General features: G+C 42.6%; 1 protein-coding gene across 2 annotated transcripts in view; it reads right to left on the reverse strand.

Annotated features, from left to right (window-relative positions):
• The window catches only part of DENND4C (DENN domain containing 4C), a 107,540-nt gene that overhangs the window by 16,434 nt on the left and 68,963 nt on the right, over positions 1-22,143 (reverse strand). The window contains exons 18-29 of one of the 2 annotated variants that reach the window (XM_045022263.1): positions 19,100-19,228; positions 17,194-17,338; positions 16,697-16,843; positions 13,903-14,028; positions 12,683-12,817; positions 9,984-11,137; positions 8,470-8,650; positions 6,436-6,545; positions 4,553-4,728; positions 3,153-3,335; positions 1,522-1,711; positions 389-634 (exon numbers count right to left, since the gene is read on the reverse strand). In XM_045022263.1, the coding sequence (XP_044878198.1) occupies positions 389-634; positions 1,522-1,711; positions 3,153-3,335; positions 4,553-4,728; positions 6,436-6,545; positions 8,470-8,650; positions 9,984-11,137; positions 12,683-12,817; positions 13,903-14,028; positions 16,697-16,843; positions 17,194-17,338; positions 19,100-19,228 (2,922 nt within the window). The remainder of the gene's footprint in view (positions 1-388; positions 635-1,521; positions 1,712-3,152; positions 3,336-4,552; positions 4,729-6,435; positions 6,546-8,469; positions 8,651-9,983; positions 11,138-12,682; positions 12,818-13,902; positions 14,029-16,696; positions 16,844-17,193; positions 17,339-19,099; positions 19,229-22,143) is intronic. The other variant, XM_045022264.1, reaches the window with a different exon arrangement.

Here is a 22,143-nt window from a genome sequence, read left to right on the forward strand (position 1 = left end):
ACTTGAGGGAGGGCTTGGCTGGCTTGCCTCCGCAATACAGTGTAAAGGGAGGTCAGGCTAGTGGGCCAGGCGGGCTCAATGGTACCCCAGTCCCAGGCAGCACCCCAAAAGGGGGGTGGGTGGGGAAAAACCCATCAGATGCCATGGTTAGAGAACAGTTTGACCAGCAGTCAAGTGCTCTTTTCACTCATCATCATTCAAAACAGGAATCTTGTAAAAGGAATCTTATTACCAATAGTAGAAGTAGAAATGTACGATTTGGTATTAAAAAAATCTAGATTATTTTAAACTATTGTCAAGGAAGGTTTTCCTGACATTTTCTATAAAACAAAAATAATTCAATATGTTGCAATGTTTGTGCATGACCAATTACTCTTAAGGCACCTACCTGCACCCCGTCATTACAGTGTTCCGATGTCAGAATGAGTCCTGGCAAGTTGCTAGGTAGATCCAAGCGCCGGAAATACCAAACTAGGTTCCAGAAAATGATGGGATGTTGGTTGATAAATGTGGATGTGTGAATCACTTGTTCCCCTTCATTCTCTAACAAGGATTCAAGCTCTTTACGTAGCACCAGAGGGCTCAAGTAGGGCACAGACAGAGGGAGAGGATTGGGCCTTTTCCCTAAAGGATCCTGAAAGAACAGCAGCAATTTGTTACTTTACAAAGTCAAAGACTTTCGGCCCCCAGAAATACTTTTGAGGATCATTTCCCATAGTAATCTTAAATTACACTGCTGCAGAACTAACATTTCTAAGTCTTTGGAGCTAATGAATGCACAACAGATATACCAGGGCTGTCAGTTTTGATTTCTGAACTTTTCCTTCTCCTTCCTCACAAAAACAGAGCTTGTTAAAATAATTGCTCTACAGAAGATTAAAAACAACCTTGCAATACATTATAATCCAAGTCCATCAGGAGGCAGCTTAAATGGAAAACAAACTTCATCGTTGAACAGCAGCCACTCTGAGTCCATCAGAAGGAGAGACATCCTTGTTTAACATGGAAGTACTTACTGTAATGAACTCCATTCCTCTGCCCGCTTCTCTCCCCACAGGAGATACCATCTGAACCATTTTTTGGTGGGGAGGATAGGCGGTACATGAAGGGAATGACTTGCATATACCTCTTGGAATAATGTGCTATTTGTTATTATTAGATGGTCAATTCCAGAATGCTGGTCACTTGTTTATAAATTTCTGATCCCTTTAGAAAGGTTAAGGAAAAGTCTGTATTTCCAGAGGAAGAATTTCAAATCAAGAAGCACTACTTAAAATGTATTCAGGAAAGTGAATCCTTCAACCATGTCAGAGCAACTGAACCATTGAAAGATTTAAGATATCAAGACACACTTAGAAGAAAATACTTTACTCTTACAGAAAGGGTCAATTTGAGCCTGGTAGTGCCCGCAGTATTCAAGAATGGCAAGCAGCAGTAGATCTCTCAGGATGTTGTTCATGCAGCAATTCATCAGCACTGGGATAGATTCACTTAATATCAAACATCTTATTTGCAACCTACCGCAACTTCTTGCAAGCTATTTGGAAGACTAACTGTTGAAATGCCATGAGATGGTCTGTGTGAGAGATCAATATTTTGCAGAGGGCCTCCGACACTGTGGCTCCGAGTCAAAGATGCTCCTCGTTTCGATGAATTGATGACAGACGTCTTCATAGCCCTTGGGCCCTCACTCTGTTCTTCTGGCACATCACTATTTGGGTTTCAGAAGAGAGCATGTTAACATATTGCTACTCAGCAACGCCTACTGACAGACAGTAACCAGAGAAAGACTCTCACATAGGGGTACCAGGTAGTTTTCTATTGAAAGGAAAGCCTCAATCATTGGGTTGGCACCACACTATTCCACAGAAAAAACTCAGCACAATATAAAAAAAAAGTCACATTTTAAAAGAACATTTCCGTATCAACTGTGAAAAGCACTTGAAAGTTTTTAACTAAAACCTGCCATTATGGAGCCTATGACTCTAGTGCAGCCACCCTGCTTAGAAACAGAGCTGGACAAGAACTGCAAGGTATTTTCTATCAATACCTACTTACTATTTCAGATGAATTTATTTTGGTCATGCTCACATTTTACATCACCTTTCCTTGTGTTTGCTTTCTCTGAATGGTCATGCAACTGAGTTTTACGCGTAAGTGTTCACAGAAAGCAAATTTATAAATGACATGCATAAACGTTCGCAAAAATCCTTAATTTTAATTTCATGCTAGAAGTGCTCCCATGCTCTTGCTGCAAGGGAATTGAAGCAATACTATGTGACTCATCTGACCAGTTATAACTAAGCAGTGCAGCTCATTCAGAAAAAGGCACACAAGGAATACTCTCAGAACTATTTGCAATCAATGCACTGCACATAGTTGAACTATTCTTTAAAATTTGGTTACTTTATAACAAAATATATTTTTTTTAAAATCAGTCTTCTTCCGCATATTTTGCAGCAGTAGAGGGGTTAAATTCATGGGATGAAATTTTAGTTGCAAATTATCTGTTTGGCTCCACTGAGACATTTGTGACAGAGTTAAGAGACACTAATGTAAGATGATAAACTAGTTTAAATCTTTGAACATAAGATCAACTAATATTACACAATAAAATGTCATGTTCACACCTTAAGAGTCTCACTCAGAAGGGCATAATTGGAGTTACTCAAAACCTCTTACCTTAAAGAGATGATTCTCAACAAATTGATTATTTCCATAATATAATAAACTGTATTAATTCCATATACAGGAAAAGTGCATGCTTAAAATAACTTTAAAAATACACGTTAAAATTCATAGGAAATTGCTCCAAGTTCATGTATAACTGAATTATCAGATTCAACTGCAGTTCTATAGGCAGACTGCTTTTAAGGCACTAATTCATAGAGATGAACTTAAAGCAATTGTCTAATAAGTATACTTACAAGGTGCAAAAAGTGAGGGAAGACCAACCAATGATAATAGTAAGAATGACTTTTCTATATCATATTTGGCACACTAGCGTTTAATATTCAGTGGGACAACAGTATGCTAAATTTTCACTTTTCAATAAGAGACACAATATTGAAAGTGCTAGTAATTTCTAATAGTACCATCACAAACTATTTTGTTTAGAAACTAAGCACTGTTTTCCCCTTTCTCCCCTCTACCTTTGCTCAGTTGCAGAGCTGGTTTCTTCAGCTATGGTCTGGTTGGGCTTTGGGTGATCTGAAAAACTGATCAAATCAGCAACAGCAGGACAGGACACAGGTTTCTGCTCCAGAGGATCAGCAGTTAATGGAATGTTTCCACTATGTAAACTATCTCCAGATGTACTTGGTTTCAGAAAAAAGCTAAACAATGACATGACCAAGAGAAAAGGGTTGGAGGGGGGAAGATATTAAACACAAGTTTATGTATGTTTTTAAAAAGTGACTGTAAATATTCGGAAAATCAAATTACAAAAGTACAAAAGAAAAAAGAAGCACTGTACATAAACCCTCTTCCAAAATCACAACAGTAAGACTTGCACTGAGCTCCAGAATGCAACTGACATCCCCCTCTCATTACTATAAATATAGAGAGAAAACACCAAACACGTGAAGTTAGTCCACACACTACCCTACTCTGCCATTTGCAGAGTTTAAAAAAAAAGTCCACTTTGGTTTGGGTAAGTAACCACTTTAAACAATATTTTATTTCACAATAAAAAGATTTGCTACCTCAAGACCATGTATAATTAAGGATGCAACATAAATATCATCTTGTTGTCCTAGTGATCTTTTATGTATAAGCTTTATAGATACTCTGGCTCTCCCAGGCTTACTTAAGTCGCAAGGAATAGGTAGTTTATAGCTAGTTCATACCACTAATGACGACATGTGCTATGTGAGATCGTTTTAAAATTATGGTCAGATTGTGAGATTTTTGTCATCTGTCTTCACCATTCAGTTTAATGTGGCAGAATACAAAGTTGTTGGAAGGGCTGTACATAAAAAGGCTCTCTGGGCTATGGGTCTCATGGTCCTGTTAATTAGCCAAGTTCTGTACCAACTTAAAACTGATATCCTGCAATAACGTGACTCTTGCTAAACCTGTCTTGGAGGGAAAAACCTTGCTTGTTGAAGTTTACGAAGTGCTCTCTATATAAAACCATTTTGAAAAGCTAGTTGAAAAAGCTGTACATACATTAACCTTGATATAAAAAAACAAAACAAAAAACAGACAGATATTCTGCCTTCCAAATGGTTACATTTATGGGGCACACACTCAAGAAAATGAGACGTTTGGCAAGTGTAAATGACTAACCTGAGAGTTCAATCCTTTCTAGCTGCAATTACTATAATCTTCAATGGCTTACAATATTTTTAGTATGCTTTATCCCAATCACGATTGTACAAACAGGGAAACTGCTAGTGATGTGTCCCAGCTGTATATGGTAATAAGTGTCTTTGTTTTGTTCCTTCCCCTAAAGAGCCTTAACTTCTGAATATGAATAATTTTATAACACAACACAAATTTTGAAGTTGTGTAAAGTGGGAAAGGTAAAGCTCTTGGCAAACCCACTAACCTCGCAGATCCACGCAAGTCTTTAAACTCCACATTAAGAAGAGGTAAGAAGGTGTTTTTACAAAATGGACATGTGGTGTTTAAGTTAGAGTCATCTGCAGCCCATCCAGCCATAATTTCTTCATCATAAACCAATGCTCCACAAACTCTGCACTGAGAACAGCTTGACATCAAGACCTACAACAGAGAATGAATATTAGCCTTTGTCACGCAGTTTTATAGGTGTAGCGCACACAGTGGCCCAGCAGATTTGACATCAGAATGACAGTCTGAAGATCTGGATTCTATTCTCAGCCCTGCCACTTACTTGCTGTGCTAAAGGCCACTTGGTTAGCCTTTTTGTGGATTGCTGTCTACCTATAAAATGGGAACAACATTCATCCATTTTGTCAAGTGATTTGAGATCTAGTAAAAGCACTATGTAAGTGCTAAATAAAGAACAGCTCTGACAACATTAACACTGACAAAATGCCTCTAATGTGTTTATTATAAATCTGTATGTTCCTGTTTTTACTAGGCCTTTACAAATAAGGACACTTTGTAAAAGCTTCACACGTTGAAAACATGGCTGTGTGTAGGAACACTGAAGAAATCTGCATCTTTTCTCAATCTCCATCACAAGGCAGGAAAGAGTTCAAATACATATATTTACTCCTTTTACTTTTTCTACCATGAGATATAATTCTGCAGAATTATATGTAAAACAAATTCCACACATGGAGCTGGATGTTGAAACATAGCTTGATGCCAATAATGTTAAGTTTTGTAGTTCTAGCTGTGATCAGGAATGATCTGGGTTACATTCAGATAGTAATGCGAGACAGAGATATATTTTGCTCTTTTTTCCTTGGTTGGTTGAAGTAAGTTTTCACTGGTGGAAGTCCCAGGACTTGGTGTGGTCCAGTTTTAAAAGAATCAAGTAATGGAGAAGAACACAGTGTAGGGAAATAATTCTGCATTGTCGTGAGGGGGGGGAGGGGACTATATGACCTCTATTCTTTTCAAGCCTATTTTCTATGACTCCCATTTTCTTGGAGTTTCATTCTTTGAACACAATGGGGTGCACTTCAAAGTCTGTAGTAAGGATTTTCTTTTACTATCCTTTATTTTTCAATCACACTATGTAGTGCAACAGTTAGATAGGCTCCTCAATCCTCCAGGAGATCAAACAGTTGTTTAAAAGAGAGACTGTTTGGGTCCTGGATACCTGAATTGAAAGAGCTACAAGAACTGCTATCATGAGGCAAAGCTGTTTGTGTTAGTCATGCAGACACCAAACAAAAGGTTAAAATGCACCAACAGGCAGCGATGGGAGATGCTGAAGGCAGCACGCTAATTCAGTTTCCCATTAGGCCTTGTCTACACTACCTCAGTAAGTCCACCTAAGTTACGCTACTCCAGCTATGTGAACAACATAACTGGAATCAACATAGCATAGGTCGGCTTACCACAGTGTCTACACTGTGCTGCATCAACAGGAGACACTCTCCCTTCAACTTACCTTACTCTTCCTGCTTCCGTGGAGTACTGGAGTCAACTGGAGAGCACTCTGCGGTTGATTTAGCGGATCTTCACCAGACCTGCTAAATCGACCCCTGCTGCATCAATCAAAGCAGCGTAAGAGCAGACATGGCCTTAGTAAGGAGTAGTTATCAAAGAAGAAAGATTCTGAAGGAACTTGGTTGTCTCCCCCGCCATTTATTTAAATTCATTTGTATTTAAAATTATTGTAGGATTTGACCCTGAAGGTGTTGAACTCCTCCTAACAAAGTTAATAGAATGAAAGGGCATTTTGCACCATGAGACTATAAGAGGCCCATATACTGAGTGTGTTTCTTTATACCAAAATATTTTTTTAAATAAAAACTTTAGACATCATTTTACCTCCATTGCACAGTTCTGGAAGATGCTGGACAAACTGGTATTGTGGGAGGAACCATGTTCTGACTTCTCAGAATCCAGACCTTTCATACTTCTTGGGAACGAAACCTCACCTGTACAGGAGTAGTTAGATTCTTTATCCAAAGTAAATGTAGTTTATTTTTCTTCAAATGGATAGTTTCACTAACACAGAAAAAAAGTGACATTGCCAAGACTACAGAAGAATTAGTTCCAAGGTTCTGTATGAGTAAGTTTATAGCAGCAATATTGGTATGTAAACATCACAATAGAGTCCTATATTTGCCATCAGGATTTCTAAGTAGTTTTTGTGCTTCATTAATAAATATATGATATATTGGCACAAGGAAATTGAGCAGGAGGGGGGGAAGGAAAAGTGATAGGAATGATATGTCTAACAGATTTCACCAAAGAGAAAGGAAGCTGAAGAGCAAAAAGAATTGTCCAAGTATTTGTTATTGTACAATAACATCTCTTGAATATTGATATAGCCACACAAAGAACAAGAAAAGGAAACCAATGAGAAGAAACACCAATCTAGGGGTGCAAGTGTCACATCAGGTGCTCACTGGCCATGGCTGAAGCAAAAACTAGGATAAGCCTGTGGGTGATACTAAGGGTTGGGGGTGTGGGGGGGAAGGTGTCAACTTCTTTATTCAACCAAAAAAGCCCTAGCAAAACCATCAAAATCCTGCTACTCAAGTGGAGTATAGGCTGGGATCAGTTCCAGATAGGAAAACCCCATTAGTCCCATTTGTTCAGCGTCCTGGTCAACTTCTGCCACTCACAGCAGGCAGTCTTGACTGAGCCTTTCCTTGCCCAGAGAAGTCCCTCATCTGCAGGCTGCAATCCTTAGGTCTGCAACCCATCTCCCTCTAGGCATGTGCATTCCTCTGGTTAGGGCAGCCACTCTCCAAACCTGACTCTTCTCCCTTATATAATATTCCCTCCTGATGAGAAGTACGTGGAAGGCCCTCCCTCCAGATTTAACATTTCTAGTAGATGTTGCAGAATGGGGCTAATTTAAGTTCCAATATGCAGGATAGACCATTAGCCCCTTCCTGTCTTGGGCCAGAGTGGTTTGTAATCCTGATCACTGAGGATATCAAGGTTCATTCAGGTTTCAGAGTAGCAGCCGTGTTAGTCTGTATCCGCAAAAAAAACAGGAGTACTTGTGGCACCTTAAAGACTAACAAATTTATTTTAGCATGAGCTTTCGTGAGCTAAAGCTCACTTCTTCGGATGCATAGAATGGAACACACAGACAGGAGATATTTATACATACAGAGAACATGAAAAGGTGGAAGTATGCATACCAACAGGCAGAGTCTAATCAATTGAGATGAGCTATCGTTAGCAGGAGGAAAAAAAACTTTTTGAAGTGATAATTAAGATGGCCCATAGAAGGTGTTTCTATTCAGTTTTAGAACTGAGAAGATGACACCAACAATGTACACACTTAGATATACCCACTAGCCACTTCAAAGTTTCACAACAACTCAGCACCCAGCAGCTCCTATTATTCAAAATGGTGCTGAGCACTTCTGACGATCTGGCCACATCATTTAGATGGCTAAATGAAAGCACTTTGAAAAAATCTGGCTGCTCATTTTTTATTTATTAATATTAACATTCTGGAGATACTCATGTACAGAATGCTGATTTTATATGAATAAGTAGGTTTAGCGTAGCTATAAGAATTAGACAAAAAAGAAAAGATGTAATATCTTCCAGGCTCTCCAGACTCAGGAAATCCTGTTATAGCTGACCATCTTATACAAAGCACTATGAACATATTTTGTTCTACATAACGAAGAGATGTATTCACTATGTTGTACTTACAAGAGAAGGCTATTAGTCTTTCCAAAGTGTATCAACTCACATTTGCAGATTAATTCTTTTGTTTGATAGTGCTACTGATCCCATTGCATTGAGCCACTTCACTCTTGTACTGATGAACAGCAGCTCACCCTTTTCATTATATTCCAAAATAGTGAATTAGGAAGGAAAAATTCAAACCTGTTGTGCAGTGCTGTTTCCCTACATCTCCACTGCTGTTGCTGCTGCCAAGACTGGTAGTGCTTTGTGTGAGTTCACTGGTTACCAACCCGGGGATTCCTGGTTTTGGTGACAGATTGTCCCCTAAAATATGATCTTCAAAACCAGGAGGAAAGGTGAAGTCTGGTCGATGGGTTTCTTCCTTTAATTCAAAAAGAAGGAACTTAACATTTTTCCAGTATTTTCAGAACTATATGTATTTCTTTGACATTTAATCATTATTAAAAGTAATTCATGCAGCGCTATAGGTTTACAGTGTCTTTACAAAAGAGATTACATCTCATACCGGCAAGAAAACACATTGGCCAAGAGCTCATGGAAGGAAGGACACTGCAGACTACCGGTGGTAAGGAGAGCTGACAGAAGAGAGTTTTAAGAACGGATTTGAAGGAGGAGAATATTCTTTACAAAACAGAACATTGATTGTTTCCAAGTGCAGGATCAGTGAGAAAAAACAGGTGCAAAGTGCAAGGCGGGGAGACAAAAAATGGGGAGTAAAAAGAGCAAAAGCAGGAGAAAAAGAAAGGAATGTAGTTGAAGTAAAGGAGAGCACAGACATAGGTGAGGGTACGAGTCTGTAGGGCCTTGGAAGTGAGGATCTAAAGAGTGGAGTGACAACAGTTAGAATGGCAGGAGAAGATGATTATTTGAGTAATTGCATTTTGGATAGATTGGAGGGGGACAGAGGAGAATGGCAGAAACAAACAAAAAAAGCAAAAGTTACAGTTTTGGATATTGGATATAGGGAAAAGTCAGAAAGATGACCTAGAAGTTGTGATCCTGGGAGACAAGGAGGACAGTGTAGTTGTTAAACAGCAGAGAAGGGTGGCAAAGGACAGGGATGAGAAAGAAAGGAAAAGAAGTTCAGTTTTGAACAGTCAGAGTTTGTACGGGACATCCCAGAGGAGGAGGACAGTGCAGAGAGGCAGCTAATTAAGATGCAAGACTTGAGGGTGGAGAAAGATGTAGAATTCTCAGCACAGGGATACAAAGAGAGACGGGGACTGAGAACAGAACGCCGGAGGGATGCCAAAATAGGAGGGGAGATGAAATGATGAAGTATTATTAAAGGAAATACTGAAGGAAAAATCAGCAAGGTAGAAAGACAGCCAGGAAAACCCAGTCATGGAAGCCAAGTGAGGAAGGAAAGGAGAGGAGTAAGTGATAATTGTCATAGGCATCAGACAGATCAAGAAGACTAAGGAAAAGCTACAAAGAGTCCGGTGGCACCTTAAAGACTACGGGATTTCTTTGGGCATAAGCTTTTGTGGGTAAAAACCCACTTCTTCAGATGCATGGAGTGAAAATTACAGATGCAGGCATTATTATACTGACAAATGAAGAGAAGGGAGTTACCTCACAAGTGGAGAACCAGTGTTGATTTGGGGGGGGGGGGGAAGCACTTTAAATAGTCAAATATCTTGAATAGCAATGCCCCCTTCTGCACAAGAAATATCAAACTAAAATCTACTTGCCTCATCATCCGAATAGTTATATTGTGAGGTTACAGAGCCCCACATCCTACTGGCTACATTAGCTGCTTGTTTCATTCCAGACTTCAGAACATCTATTTTCGGTCCCGAGAGTATATTGTCTAGCTTCAGATTGGATAAACTTGTTACCACAGAGCCCAATGAGCCATGCTGTGAAGAGCGACCCAACGCCGATAGTGATGGAGGCCGCTCTTTTTGGACTCGTGAATGGGTCTGTTGCTTTGGTCGCCCCGTAAAGGTTTTAGACCTGGAAACTAAAGGACTTTTCCGATTTTCACTCTTCTCTGGGGCTGGTGGGACAGAATCTGAAGGTAAGCTTGATCTCCTCTCTTGGGAGCGACTACGTGTATTAGAGGCTGCTGCTTCTCTGCTCTCTTGCTTGTGAAGCTCCATGCTGAAAGACTTGCTACCCAGGGGGCTCTTTAGATTCATATAGCTTTCTATTTCATCCGCCAGATTACGTGCTACAACTGGTGATACAATCTTTTCTTCAGGCTCTGAGGGTTTTGGTTCTATACTCTCAGTAGCCAGCAAAGATAAAGGGTCCAAGCCCACTTCAACATCTTCCCTTTCAATAGGTTTAATCACTCCATAGAAGCTATTCCTTTTAGTCACTGCATCTCTGGCATCTGTTTTCTGGTTTGGGGGCTGATTACCATCCACAAGTTTGGCGTGAACATTCTCAGCTCTGGCTCCACTGTCCTCACCTCCGTTCTCAAGGTGCACTTGCCCTTCCTCAGGCTCCTCCACTGGTGAAGACTTAAGCTCTAGTTCCTGAGCACCTTCGCTCACATGAGTCCTGGTGCCACTCAGCCCAGAGACCTGCTGGTCACCCATACCGTCAAAGCTACTGGATTTACTAGTGTGAGGAGGTGAAGTTTTGGCCCCGGATAAAGCTGCTGTAAGGATCTTGGCATCTGCTCCCATCATTATTGCTATTTCACTAGAGCTCAAGTCCAAACTGCCTTTCTTCAGCAGCATCCCTGCTCTGCTTTCAGTGCTAAAACTACAGCTCCTCTCTGAAAAGAGCTTTTGTCTCTTCTGCCCTTTTTCACCTGTTTTCTTGGGAGAAGCATCATTAAAGACTGAATCTTCAACTGGATCCTGAGTTATAAAGAGTGGGCTAGATGCAGTTCCTACAAAGAAAGCACATGGCATTAATGTGATACCTTGTTTTCCCCCCAACACATACTGCTAAGGAAATAATTTAAAGGAAGGTCATATGGTCTGGGTTATTTAAAAATTTTACAAGTTTTCTAATATAATTTAGAGCAATTCTACAAAAGTAGCACTGAGTCACAAATTACATGTGGAAAGAATAAAGCTAAAGTTAGTGCTTTAGTTACTGACGCATACTATTAGCCTGCATGAGCAGGCTGCAGCACCCAAGCAAAGATGCACATTTGTCACTCCCTCTTTCCACCAAGCTCAGTGGCCCACCTGCTTCACCTTTGCATCATTTCTTTTCCCAAAAAGCGTGGACTCTACCCTATCTATGCTCAGTTTATTGCCAATGTCTTTAGCTCTCAGAAGATTAGGTGTTTTTTGCATTGGCTGTGGCACTGCTTCTAAGACAACATTGAAGCACACAGGACAAATAATTCTGGGGAGAATTTAAGTCCCAAAGACATCTACTGCATGTGTCAAGAACACAGAGACGTGCTTTTGGAGAAAGGACCACCATAACTGGAGAAGAATAATTTGGGATTGGTCAGGAACTCACCATAGTAGTTCTAGCGCTGCTCCAAATTCCTTCTTTAATAGCCTTCTTCTTAGCTTATGCCTGAAGTTGCCTTTGTACTGAGCGCACCAAACCTCTGAATATTACAGTACACCCCACTTCAATCAAGATTACCCAGACAATTAATGTAAGCCTAATGAAACGTAATGGCAGTAACGACTGCTTAGTGGGTATAGTGATTCTACTTCAATGGGCCCCCATTAGGTGATTTAAAGGTGCTTAGGTCTGTATGTCTCTCAATCTCACACTGATTCTATCTGTTCTTTTAACAGCTGTCGGTTCCCTTAGCTGTCATGTGCAGCAAGTCTATGAGGTGCTTTACCACTGCCTGAGTAAGACTCAATCTTCCCACACCAGTTACATGCTGACCTAGCACTCTGGGACTCTTGCAGCTGTCCCTGTCACCAACACTGGGTAGCAGGTAGTAAGCTGTATTCCTATCATAGGACAGAGAATGTCCACTCCATGGGCATCACAGTAAGGTGACAAACGTGCTACATCTCTGCAAATCCCAGATAGTAATGTTCAAGTTAAAATGGTGTTTTCTAGTAATTGGTAATTCCACTTATCAGGACAAGTGACCATCCACCAACAATTGGCAGTAGTAACAATAATACTGCCTCTTATATAGCGTTTTCCATCCATAGATCTCAAAGTGTTTTACAGGGGAAGGCAAATATTATTGCCATTTTACAGATACAAAACAGAGGTGCAGAGTGCTGAAATGACTTACCCAAGGACCCACAGCAAGTCAGTGGCAGAGTCAGGCATACAACCCAAGTCTCCTGACTCCCCAGTGCACTGACCTGTCCCTGGGACCATACTGTCAGCTCAAGATTCCATTTACCAAACATCCAAGTTAAACAAACTACAAGAAGCCAGAGGCAGTTTCAAATTTTGTTGATAACAGTTGTGTTAAACAATATACTCAGTAACTCACCACTGCTGTTTTTCCTGCCAGTACTATCAAAAATGCCAGATGGAACTTTCACAATACTGCCTCCCCAAGCAGGTGGGTCTGCTGAACTATGAGGTTCTGCACTCTGCTGATGCTTTTCACCAGTACCACCAACCTCTAGAGTAAGAAAAACCCATCTTTAATTATGCTGTCTATACAAATAACTTTATCTACATTGTTTTGGAAGATACATTTTAGATAAAATGTACAAGCTGTTCTCTTCTTAGAACAGTGCCCATAGATGCCAATCTTTCTAGGCGCTGAGCATTTCTTGCAATTAATTCAATACATTCCACAGCCTGTCGCCGGAACTTTTCACCCCCCACCCCTTGTTGCTGCTGTCGCCTGTCACTGGAACCCTGCCAGGGCCCCACTGGCTGTCAGCTCCAGAGTCCTGAGAGCCCCTGGGGCTGAAGCAGACTTCATGACCTCCATGACATAAACATAGCCTTAACTATGAGCCCTGACACAGGGTGAAACCAAAGGCATCATCTCCACACCCGTGCTGTCCTTCGCTTCTCTGCAGACAAGAGTGCCAAATGTGATATGGGAACTGGACTTAGGCTCACCACTACTAATTTCAAATAGGCCACAGAACAGTTAATTAACAAATGGTTGTTTGTGGTCATTACTGACATGGACTGGACTCAAGCCAGCAACTCAGTTATGATATATAGCAGTACTTTAATTCACAGGCGCCAACTTTGTTGGCGCCGGTGGATGCTCGTTCCCCCAGCCCCGCCCCCTCCCTGCCCCTATTGGTCCCCTCCCCAAATCCCCGCCTCCTCCCCCAAGTGCGCCGCATTCCCCCTCCTCGCTCCCAGGTTTGCCGCACGAATCAGCTGTTTCGCGGCGGAAGCGCTGGGAGGGAGGGGGGAGAACAGGACCCGGCAGCGCGTTCAGGGGGGGAAGCGGAGCGGAGGAGATGGAGAGCTGGGGCAGAGGGGTGGGCTGAGGAGCTGCCGGTGGGTGCTGAGCACCCACCAATTTTTCTCCATGGGTGCTCCAGCCCCGAGCACCCCCAGAGTCGGCGCCTATGCTTTAATTGATCCCTTGGACAGGAAATAAACAAGAATAATAAAAGACAATCATGTGGTGACTGCAGTTTTGTGAATTACATCTACTAAAAGCCTTCTGAATGTTTTAAATTGACTGGACAAATTTAAAAGAAACCCCCATCAACGTAAATCTAAATACTTGACCTCCTGTTATGTCTTTCATTTTACAAGAAGAATCTTTTTCTGCTAGTGTCTCAGTTGCAAGAAGATTATCTCCATCATCCCTTATGAGTTCATCCTTGGATCCATAGCCTTGGTCTGACTGACCCCCTGTTGAAAAGAATACAAGCAAGTAGTCTAACAGTTTTTTGTTTTAAACTGAGAAAATCTGTTGCATGTTAAGATATTAAAGTGCAACTTGTTTGAGCTACATCTAGTTTTTGCTAAAAATATTGAGTCAGGAGACCACCAATGGCTAGCACACAAAACATACACACAGTATTTAATTGGTAATGGTAAAAGCAGAAAACAATAGCAAAGACAGGAATGAAAAAGCCTATTTTAGGTTTAATAGTCTATTTGCCACAATATACTACAGTATAGTACATTCTCAATGACTTGTACACTACACAATTTGCTAAGTGAATCCCCACCAGTATACAATGGTAGCTCATTTGGAAGGCAGGGATTCCTTCCAAAAAAAAATATTACCTCACCCACCTTGTGAAATTTTGTACACTGCATGAACCAGAACCAAACACCACAGAAACCAGACTATCACTTTGCTCTGGAATGAACTCTCAGAAAAATGACAAAACATGCTATATCACCTGGGGGTGCACACTTTTCACAAAGCAATCACTCTATGTCTGACCTATCAGTCCTCACCCTCAAAGGAAACCTGCACAACACTTTCAAAAGATGAGCCTGGGAGCTTAAATTTATAACTTTGTTAGACACTAAAAATCATGGTCTTAATAAAGACACTGGATGTATGGCTTATTATAACAACAACCTGTAAACCACTAACCCACTTTTTGTCCTAAGGCTACAGGGGTGTTAATGGGCCACTTCACCTTCAATGGTCCCTTACAGTATACATGCCAACTACCTACGTTAAACTCTGTGTCGGATCTTGTAATTAGCTGTAACATATTCAGCACCTTTCCCAGGCCTGAATAAAAAGATCTGTGTATTCAAAATCTTGTCTCTCTCACTAACAGAAGTTGGTCCAATAAAAAAATATTACCTCACCCACCTTGTTACTATAAGGTGGTCAGCCTAGTCAGCTCATCAACCTTATAGAAACCCAAAACTCAGCTATCATAACGTCTGTGCTCTTTTTGCACCCAAAAATGAACTTTTATGATGGAAATAGTGTTAACAGATGGGATTCATTCCATAGCATAATATACAGCATGTTGAGATCTATTTCCTAAATCTGCCTACCAGTATTAGCAAGTCTTTGGATACATGAGCTTATTTCAAAACACAGAAGTACAATGCAAATTACCCTCAAGTACCAAAGAAATTTCGCCTGGCTCCTTAGTAGTTACAAAGCTGAACAACAAACTTGCTTTGAATGCCTGATATCTCCATAGAACATACATGGAGAATAGAATTGATAAGAGTTTAAAAAAAACCTAAATAACTAACAATTTATGTTTTGGATCTATTCTACAAGCAACTTGATAAGAAAGAAAGTTTGATATCCTTTGATCTTTATTTTCTTCTATCACCACTTTAGCCACGTAGAAATCTCTCCCCACACCCTCCTCGCACATCAGTGAAAATAACCTATCAATAAATGGGAAATTTACCTGCAGCAGTAACACTCAAAAGGCAGAATTAACGCACATGTGCATCCAAGGCTTCACACCATACAAGTCTGCACCCCACACCATGACAGCCAAGGACAAATGCAGCACCAAGAGAACGCAGAGCAAGAAGCAGAGTAACAAAGAGCAGAGAGAAGGAAAGTTCAGTCATCTAGACAAGTACATCACATGCAGCTCAGGAATCAGTCTCAAGTTTTCTTTAAAGGAAGATTCAAGATATTTAAAAATTAAAAAGGGTGTGCGACAATCATATGCACAATAGGTCCTGTGATACACAAATATATAGGAGGTTTAGTTGAATGTATGGTCTGGGGTATAATCAGATTTACAGTAGGGAAGGAAAACAGATGAACTCTTTTGGTAACCTGTCACCTCAGGTAATTTTCTGGAGGTGAATTATTTCATTCTAATTTGTCTGTTAGAGTACACACCACATTCAGTGCAGAGCTCTTCTCTGGCTTTTCAAAAGTCTTTTCACTCTCAGGAACTCTCCCAAAGATTATATGTATGACAAAGTTAAGATAATTTACAATTTTAATTCTGAAGTTCTGAAAACCATGGTAACAGTTTGCAAACTGTAATTTGAAAAGTATGCACTACAGTGATCAAACATACATACCGGATTCCGGAATTTTAATTACTCTCAATTAATATTAAAGACAGATTTGAAAACAATGGTCTCCAATTATGTGTCTGAGCAACGTTTGCACCCTCGCTTGTAAAATGAGAGTTTACACGCACAGTTTGTTTTAGGCCAGTAGATTTTATCAGTAATGTGCATGAGTAATTGCCAGCAAGAATTGCTAATGCTCATAATTAGAGGCTTGGAGAGTTCTCTTAAAAAAGACTGACAAAATAAAATATGGACCATGTGACTGCTTCACCAGCAATACAATTACAAAAAATCAGTTTAAAGAGTTAGTCATTCTGCCTTTGTTTACGCTACATTGAGCATGGAGTACTAATGTGCAATGAAGAGGAATATCCTGCAATTACTGTACAGTTCCTTTTCTACAAGTATATTGATTCAGCCATTCATATTGCACAACCTCAGATAGAGGGGGAAAGTGTTTGGGGGGGGGGGAAGAATCAGCAGGAGATGAGAGAGGAGTTTGCTGTTGGTGGAATTGTTAGTAGTGAAACCCAGCAGACTCTAGTACCTGTGCTAGAGTGATTATCAATGGAATCAAGCCTGACTAAGTCTCTGACGAAGAGTGTGTGCTCCCCACTGTTAGCATCATTAGAACTATCCACGCTACCATGGCTCACCGTGTCCCCATCACTTCCACCCGTGGCATTCCGAGGAGCTAGAGATATGAATGAGAGCTAGTCAGTAAAGAGGATTTGAAAACTTGTCAAACTTTAAATAAGTCAATCAAACCTTTCCAGCTCACAGCAGATACTTATAGTTACATAAATATAATTAGGATATGGAGTAAGGGACCAAAGCAATTTAGTTTTCAATGTGAGACACCCTCATACCACTACTGGGCATAAACTTGGCAGCAGCCTATTTTTATGCATTTTAGAAAAACATTCCTTACTAGGAAACATTTAGAAAATACACACATACAATATCATGCTAGCAGCAATCATTAGAATGCAAATCCTATTCTAGTTCAGCAGAAGGGAGCCCATTTCAGTCACTATACATTACCTGATATCACAGACACCTGTGAGCTCCTTGTTGCTTTTTTTAGGCATTGCCTAAATTGTGCTACACCACGGACCACATTCTGTACCTTCGTCCACAAAAAGATACCACTGCGGTTACTGCTAGGCCAATGACTCTCCAAAACTGCCTGCAAAATCAAAGGCATTATGGTAGTAACTGCTTAGTCAGTAAGCTTGCCCTCTTACCCTCTACAGAAAAACTGCTCTCTTAAGATGTGAAATGCAAACATTTTAAAACCGATTTTTTTAAGAGTCCTTCTCCCCTGGTCTCAAGGCTGTGCGTAGAACACCAGTCCTGAATGACTAACATTCGATTGTGAAAAGCATGATTTAAATAGACTGTGGAAAGAATATTTGTTATTTACAATGCAGTAGCAACAAGAGCCCCACTAAGCCCTCCACTCCCACTGACTTCAGCTCGAGTGGTTTACTTGCACTGCGACATTCCCTCTCAGCTTGTGGATCTCTCAAAGCAGCAGAAGCAGAACTGCACCCTTCACCAAAAGGAAGGTCAGCAATTCTATCTGCTGTGTCACTGATTTAGGAGACAGCAGACTGGCGTCTGCAGAGTTACAATTTGACCTGATTTTTTTTTGTATGTTGTATGTGTGGGAAGAAGTTACTTCACCACCTCTTCGATCCCCCGTCCTCAGCCATATACCCTAATCATGGGCCTGTTCCAAGACTTAGGCATGATAAAAATTGGAAGAGACTGCAGTTAAATTTCAACAGCATATTTGGTTAACCAACTCAGACAGAGAACGCTCAGACATGTATACATACAGAAAAATGTAAAAAGTGAAGTATGCACAGAGCCATGAAAATAAGTAAATTTTAAGGGCTTGGCTACACTTGAAAGTTGCAGCGCTGGTGGAGGCTTTCCAGTGCTGCAATTAGTAACTGTCCACACCTTCCCTGCAAGGCACATCCAGCGCTGCAACTGTCCACACCTTCCCTGCAAGGCACATCCAGCGCTGCAACTCCCTGGCTGCAGCGCTGGCTGTACACCTGGTCTGGTTGGGGTGTAACGATTGCAGCGCTGGTGATCCAGCGCTGCTCGTCAAGTGTGGACACACACCAGCGCTGTTATTGGCCTCCAGGGTATTAGCAGATATCCCAGAATGCTTTTATAAATCACTCTTTGTTTTGTTATGCAGCCTCTCTTTGTTTTGTTGTGAACTCGGAGCTCCGTAGCTAGCTCCGTTGATCCCGGAGCTGCTTATAACACAGCTCCTGTTTGCTGTGATCAATCTGTACCTGGCTGTGAACAATCAAATGAGATAATGAGGCAGGCAGGGAGTGAGTGTTTGCTTGACAGCGGGGAGTCCGTTTGGATGCAGGCTGTTTGCAATTAAGAGTTAAGACTAAGGGGTCGCGAACATTTTCTGATTTTTCAAGGCAGGAAGCTAAACACACAGTGTTGGCTCCAAAAATCCACTCTCTCTCTCTCCCCCCACTCCCTGTCACACTACACCACTCCCCACCCCCCTCTTTTGAAAAGCACGTTGCTGCCACTTGAATGCTGGGATAGCTGCCCATAATGCATCACTCCCAACAGCGCTGCAAATGCTGCAAATGTGGCCTCACACCAGCGCTGGTAGCTGTGAGTGTGGCCACACACCAGCGCTGTCCCTACACAGCTGCATGACCAGCGCTGTAACTCCCAGCACTGCAACTTTCAAGTGTAGCCAAGCCCTAAGCCTGGGCTTGCTGAATACACAATCAGGTAGCCAGCCAATAAACAAAACAAGAAGATCTACATGAAAACCATTCAAGATTATCAGCCTCCACAATGCACCTGAGGAAGACATGACAAAGACAATGAGAGTGACAACAATGTCAAGTAAGTGACTGCTTACCTGCCCCAGCTTCACTAAGAGATCTCTTACCTTGTTGTAATAACCATAGGTGATCGCATTCGGCTCTACTCCAGCATTTTTCATTTCAAACAGGACTCTCACAGCCTGAACAGGATGACCACAAAGTCCACAGAGCTGCATTACAACTCTATAGCACACCTAATAAGATTAAGAAACCCATAACATGGTCAATTTCAAGGAACATTCTGAAGTGACAGGTTTCAGAGTAGCAGCCGTGTTAGTCTGTATCACAAAAAGAACAGGAGTACTTGTGGCACCTTAAAGACTAACAAATTTATTTTAGCATGAGCTTTCATGAGCTACAGCTCACTTCTTCGGATGCATAGAATGGAACACACAGACAGGAGATATTTATACATACAGAGAACATGAAAAGTATGTATGCATACTTCCACCTTTTCATGTTCTCTGTATGTATAAATATCTCCTGCCTATGTGTTCCATTCTATGCATCCGAAGAAGTGAGCTGTAGCTCACGAAAGCTCATGCTAAAATAAATTTGTTAGTCTTTAAGGTGCCACAAGTACTCCTGTTCTTATTCTGAAGTGAATTAGGCACCAAAACATGACCTAGTTTACAAGTATTGAAGTCTGCAAGAGAGACAAGGCACACAAAAGCTACCATTCAATGTAGAATCCTCAACTGCCAGGAGAGGGAGCACAAGTTAATCCATAAGAAAATCATGTTGGCATCAGGGAACGCTGCTGAGGATACTCACATTTACTCCATTATACATATCTAGGGTTACCATACGTCCATATTTTCCTGGACATGTCCGGCTTTATTGTACTTAAATCAACGTCCGGGAAGAATTTTTAAATATCTAAAAGCATCCAGGAAAATACAGACATATGGTAACCCTAGTGAGGGGAAGGGGGGACAGCGAGTGGCTGCAACTTACAACTCCCAGGTTCACATAATCAACTGTAGGGGTCAGTGCCGCCAAGGTTTCCTGCCAAGCCAGCCAGACGGCGATGATCAGGAACTTTCCCGGCTCCCGACTCTCTCCACCACAGGGCCCAAAGCAACTTCCCGCCTCCCTTTCCCCCCCCCCCCAGGCTCTGGCTGCTGCTGTGCGGGGGAAGCGCCCAGCTGGGGGGCACAAGCTGGAAAGAGGCAGGAGCCAGGAAAGTTGGAGCCCAGGGAGGAGGCGGCGGCTGCGCGCTCGGATGCCACCTGCCACCTCTGTGCCCCTGCAGATCTCCGGAGCCCAGCGTTGGCTCCTGCCCTGGGAGCGGCAGTGGGAGGCGGCGGAGGACTAGGAGGGATGCTGCTGTGGACCATGGACACCAGGCAGAGTGGGGTTTCCTGGGAAATGTTCCTGAACATCGCCATCTGGCTGGCTTGAGAAGAAACCTTCGCAGCACCAACCCCTACGGCCGATGACCTGAACCTGGGAGTTGTAAGTTGCAGCCACTCGGGGTCCCCTTCCCCTCATGTTACCCCCGTCATTTCAGCGTGGGCATTGTTATATCCTTGGGGCAGCCGGTGTAGGAAGCAATCACTTGAGGCCAGAGAGCAGGCAGCTAACCAAAACCTCCATTTTATTTACAGATATACAGAGAGCTCACTCAGCCGGTTGAAACCAGCTGAGCTAACCCATAATAATCTAACTCAGTTGCCATAGCAACAAAAACCATGACAACTAAATACACAACAGGCATCCCTCCATCCCTGCCTCCATCCTCTCCCAAAGCCGGCTCATTCTCAAATGCTGGAAGGGGAAAGAGGAGGAATTGTCTTGCTTTGAGGCTGGGTGGTCCAGTAAGGGTTAAAAAGCCTCTTGGGGAATAGGCTGCTTGTTTCTCTGGGGCAACCATGGAGCTTAGACTCGCTTCTGTTTCCCGGGAGGAAGGAGCCTGGTGCTGGGAAGGGACCCTGGTTAGCTTGGGGCTGGAGGAGCAGCGTTTCTTTGCCTGCCCCGGAAGGGCTCACCGTGGCTGTTGGAGATCACGGTGCAGCTTGCCAAACAAGCTCCTTTGCTGCCTCTCTCCTCAGAAGCTGCAAAGGAAACTGGATTTCCCCCCCACAAGCCTTAAATCTGGAAGCTGAAATCAATCACCTGTTTCCAGTTTCTGCGCCCCGGAGATTTATTAATCCATTACTATTAGTAGCCTGCACAGAATTTTGAAAGCAATGTATTACTAAGATTGATATTGGACTCTCTGGTTCTTTAAAGAGAGGCTGTTCTGACCTGGGATTAAAATATGTAAATAAACTCCAACCACCAAATAGTAGGAACGCCCCCCCCCCGCCAGAGTAGGCTGAATCTCTGTAAAGGCTGCTTATGCTTCTCAAAGGGTCCTACCACAAATCAGATCCAAACAGAGGATTTGGTCAAAATGATGTATCAAAATACATGCTGGTTTTTGCAGCCATACTTCCTGTGCTGGGATCGATCCCAGGGACTTGCTCTGATTCAGTGGTACAGCTATGAACCGAAAGCTCTTTAGGGGCAGTCTGGGAACGGGTCAGGTGGGTGGAGGGCTCTCTGTGCACTGCCAGTGCCTGCAAGCCCCATTCCACTTTTCCCAGCCAATGGGAGCCACGGAGCTCACGCTTGTGGTGGGCCCAGCACATGGAGACCCCTTGGCTGCCCCTGATCCTAGAAGCCAGAGGGACCTTCAGCAGGAGGGGTGAGATGGCAAGCAGGGCGAGGTGAAGAAGTGAGCGGTGAGCCAGCAGCGGGTGCGGGGCGAGGGTGTATGTGAGTAGGTGAGCGGCGAGGGAGCCAGTGACTGGCTGGCTGGCGGGTGGGCAGGCAAGTAGCGAGCTGTTAGCCAGCGGCGGGTGGTGAAGAGGCGAGCAGCGAGGGAGCCAGCAACGGGCGGGAGGGTGAGGAGGTGGGCGGTAGGCGAGGAGGCAGGCAGCGAACCAGTGGCAGGCGGGCAGTGAAAAGACCAGCAGCGGGCAGCGAGGGTTGAAAAGGCGAGCAGCGAAGGAGCCAGCAGCAGGTGGGTGGGTGGGCGTGAGGAGGCGAGAAGCAGCGAGCCAGTGGCAGGCAGGGGTTCTCGGGACAGGTATGGGGGTTTCTGGCAGGGGAGTGAGGAGGT

The sequence above is a fragment of the Mauremys mutica genome, chromosome 6 (genome assembly GCF_020497125.1).
Source record: "Mauremys mutica isolate MM-2020 ecotype Southern chromosome 6, ASM2049712v1, whole genome shotgun sequence".
NCBI classification, from domain to species: Eukaryota; Metazoa; Chordata; order Testudines; family Geoemydidae; genus Mauremys; species Mauremys mutica.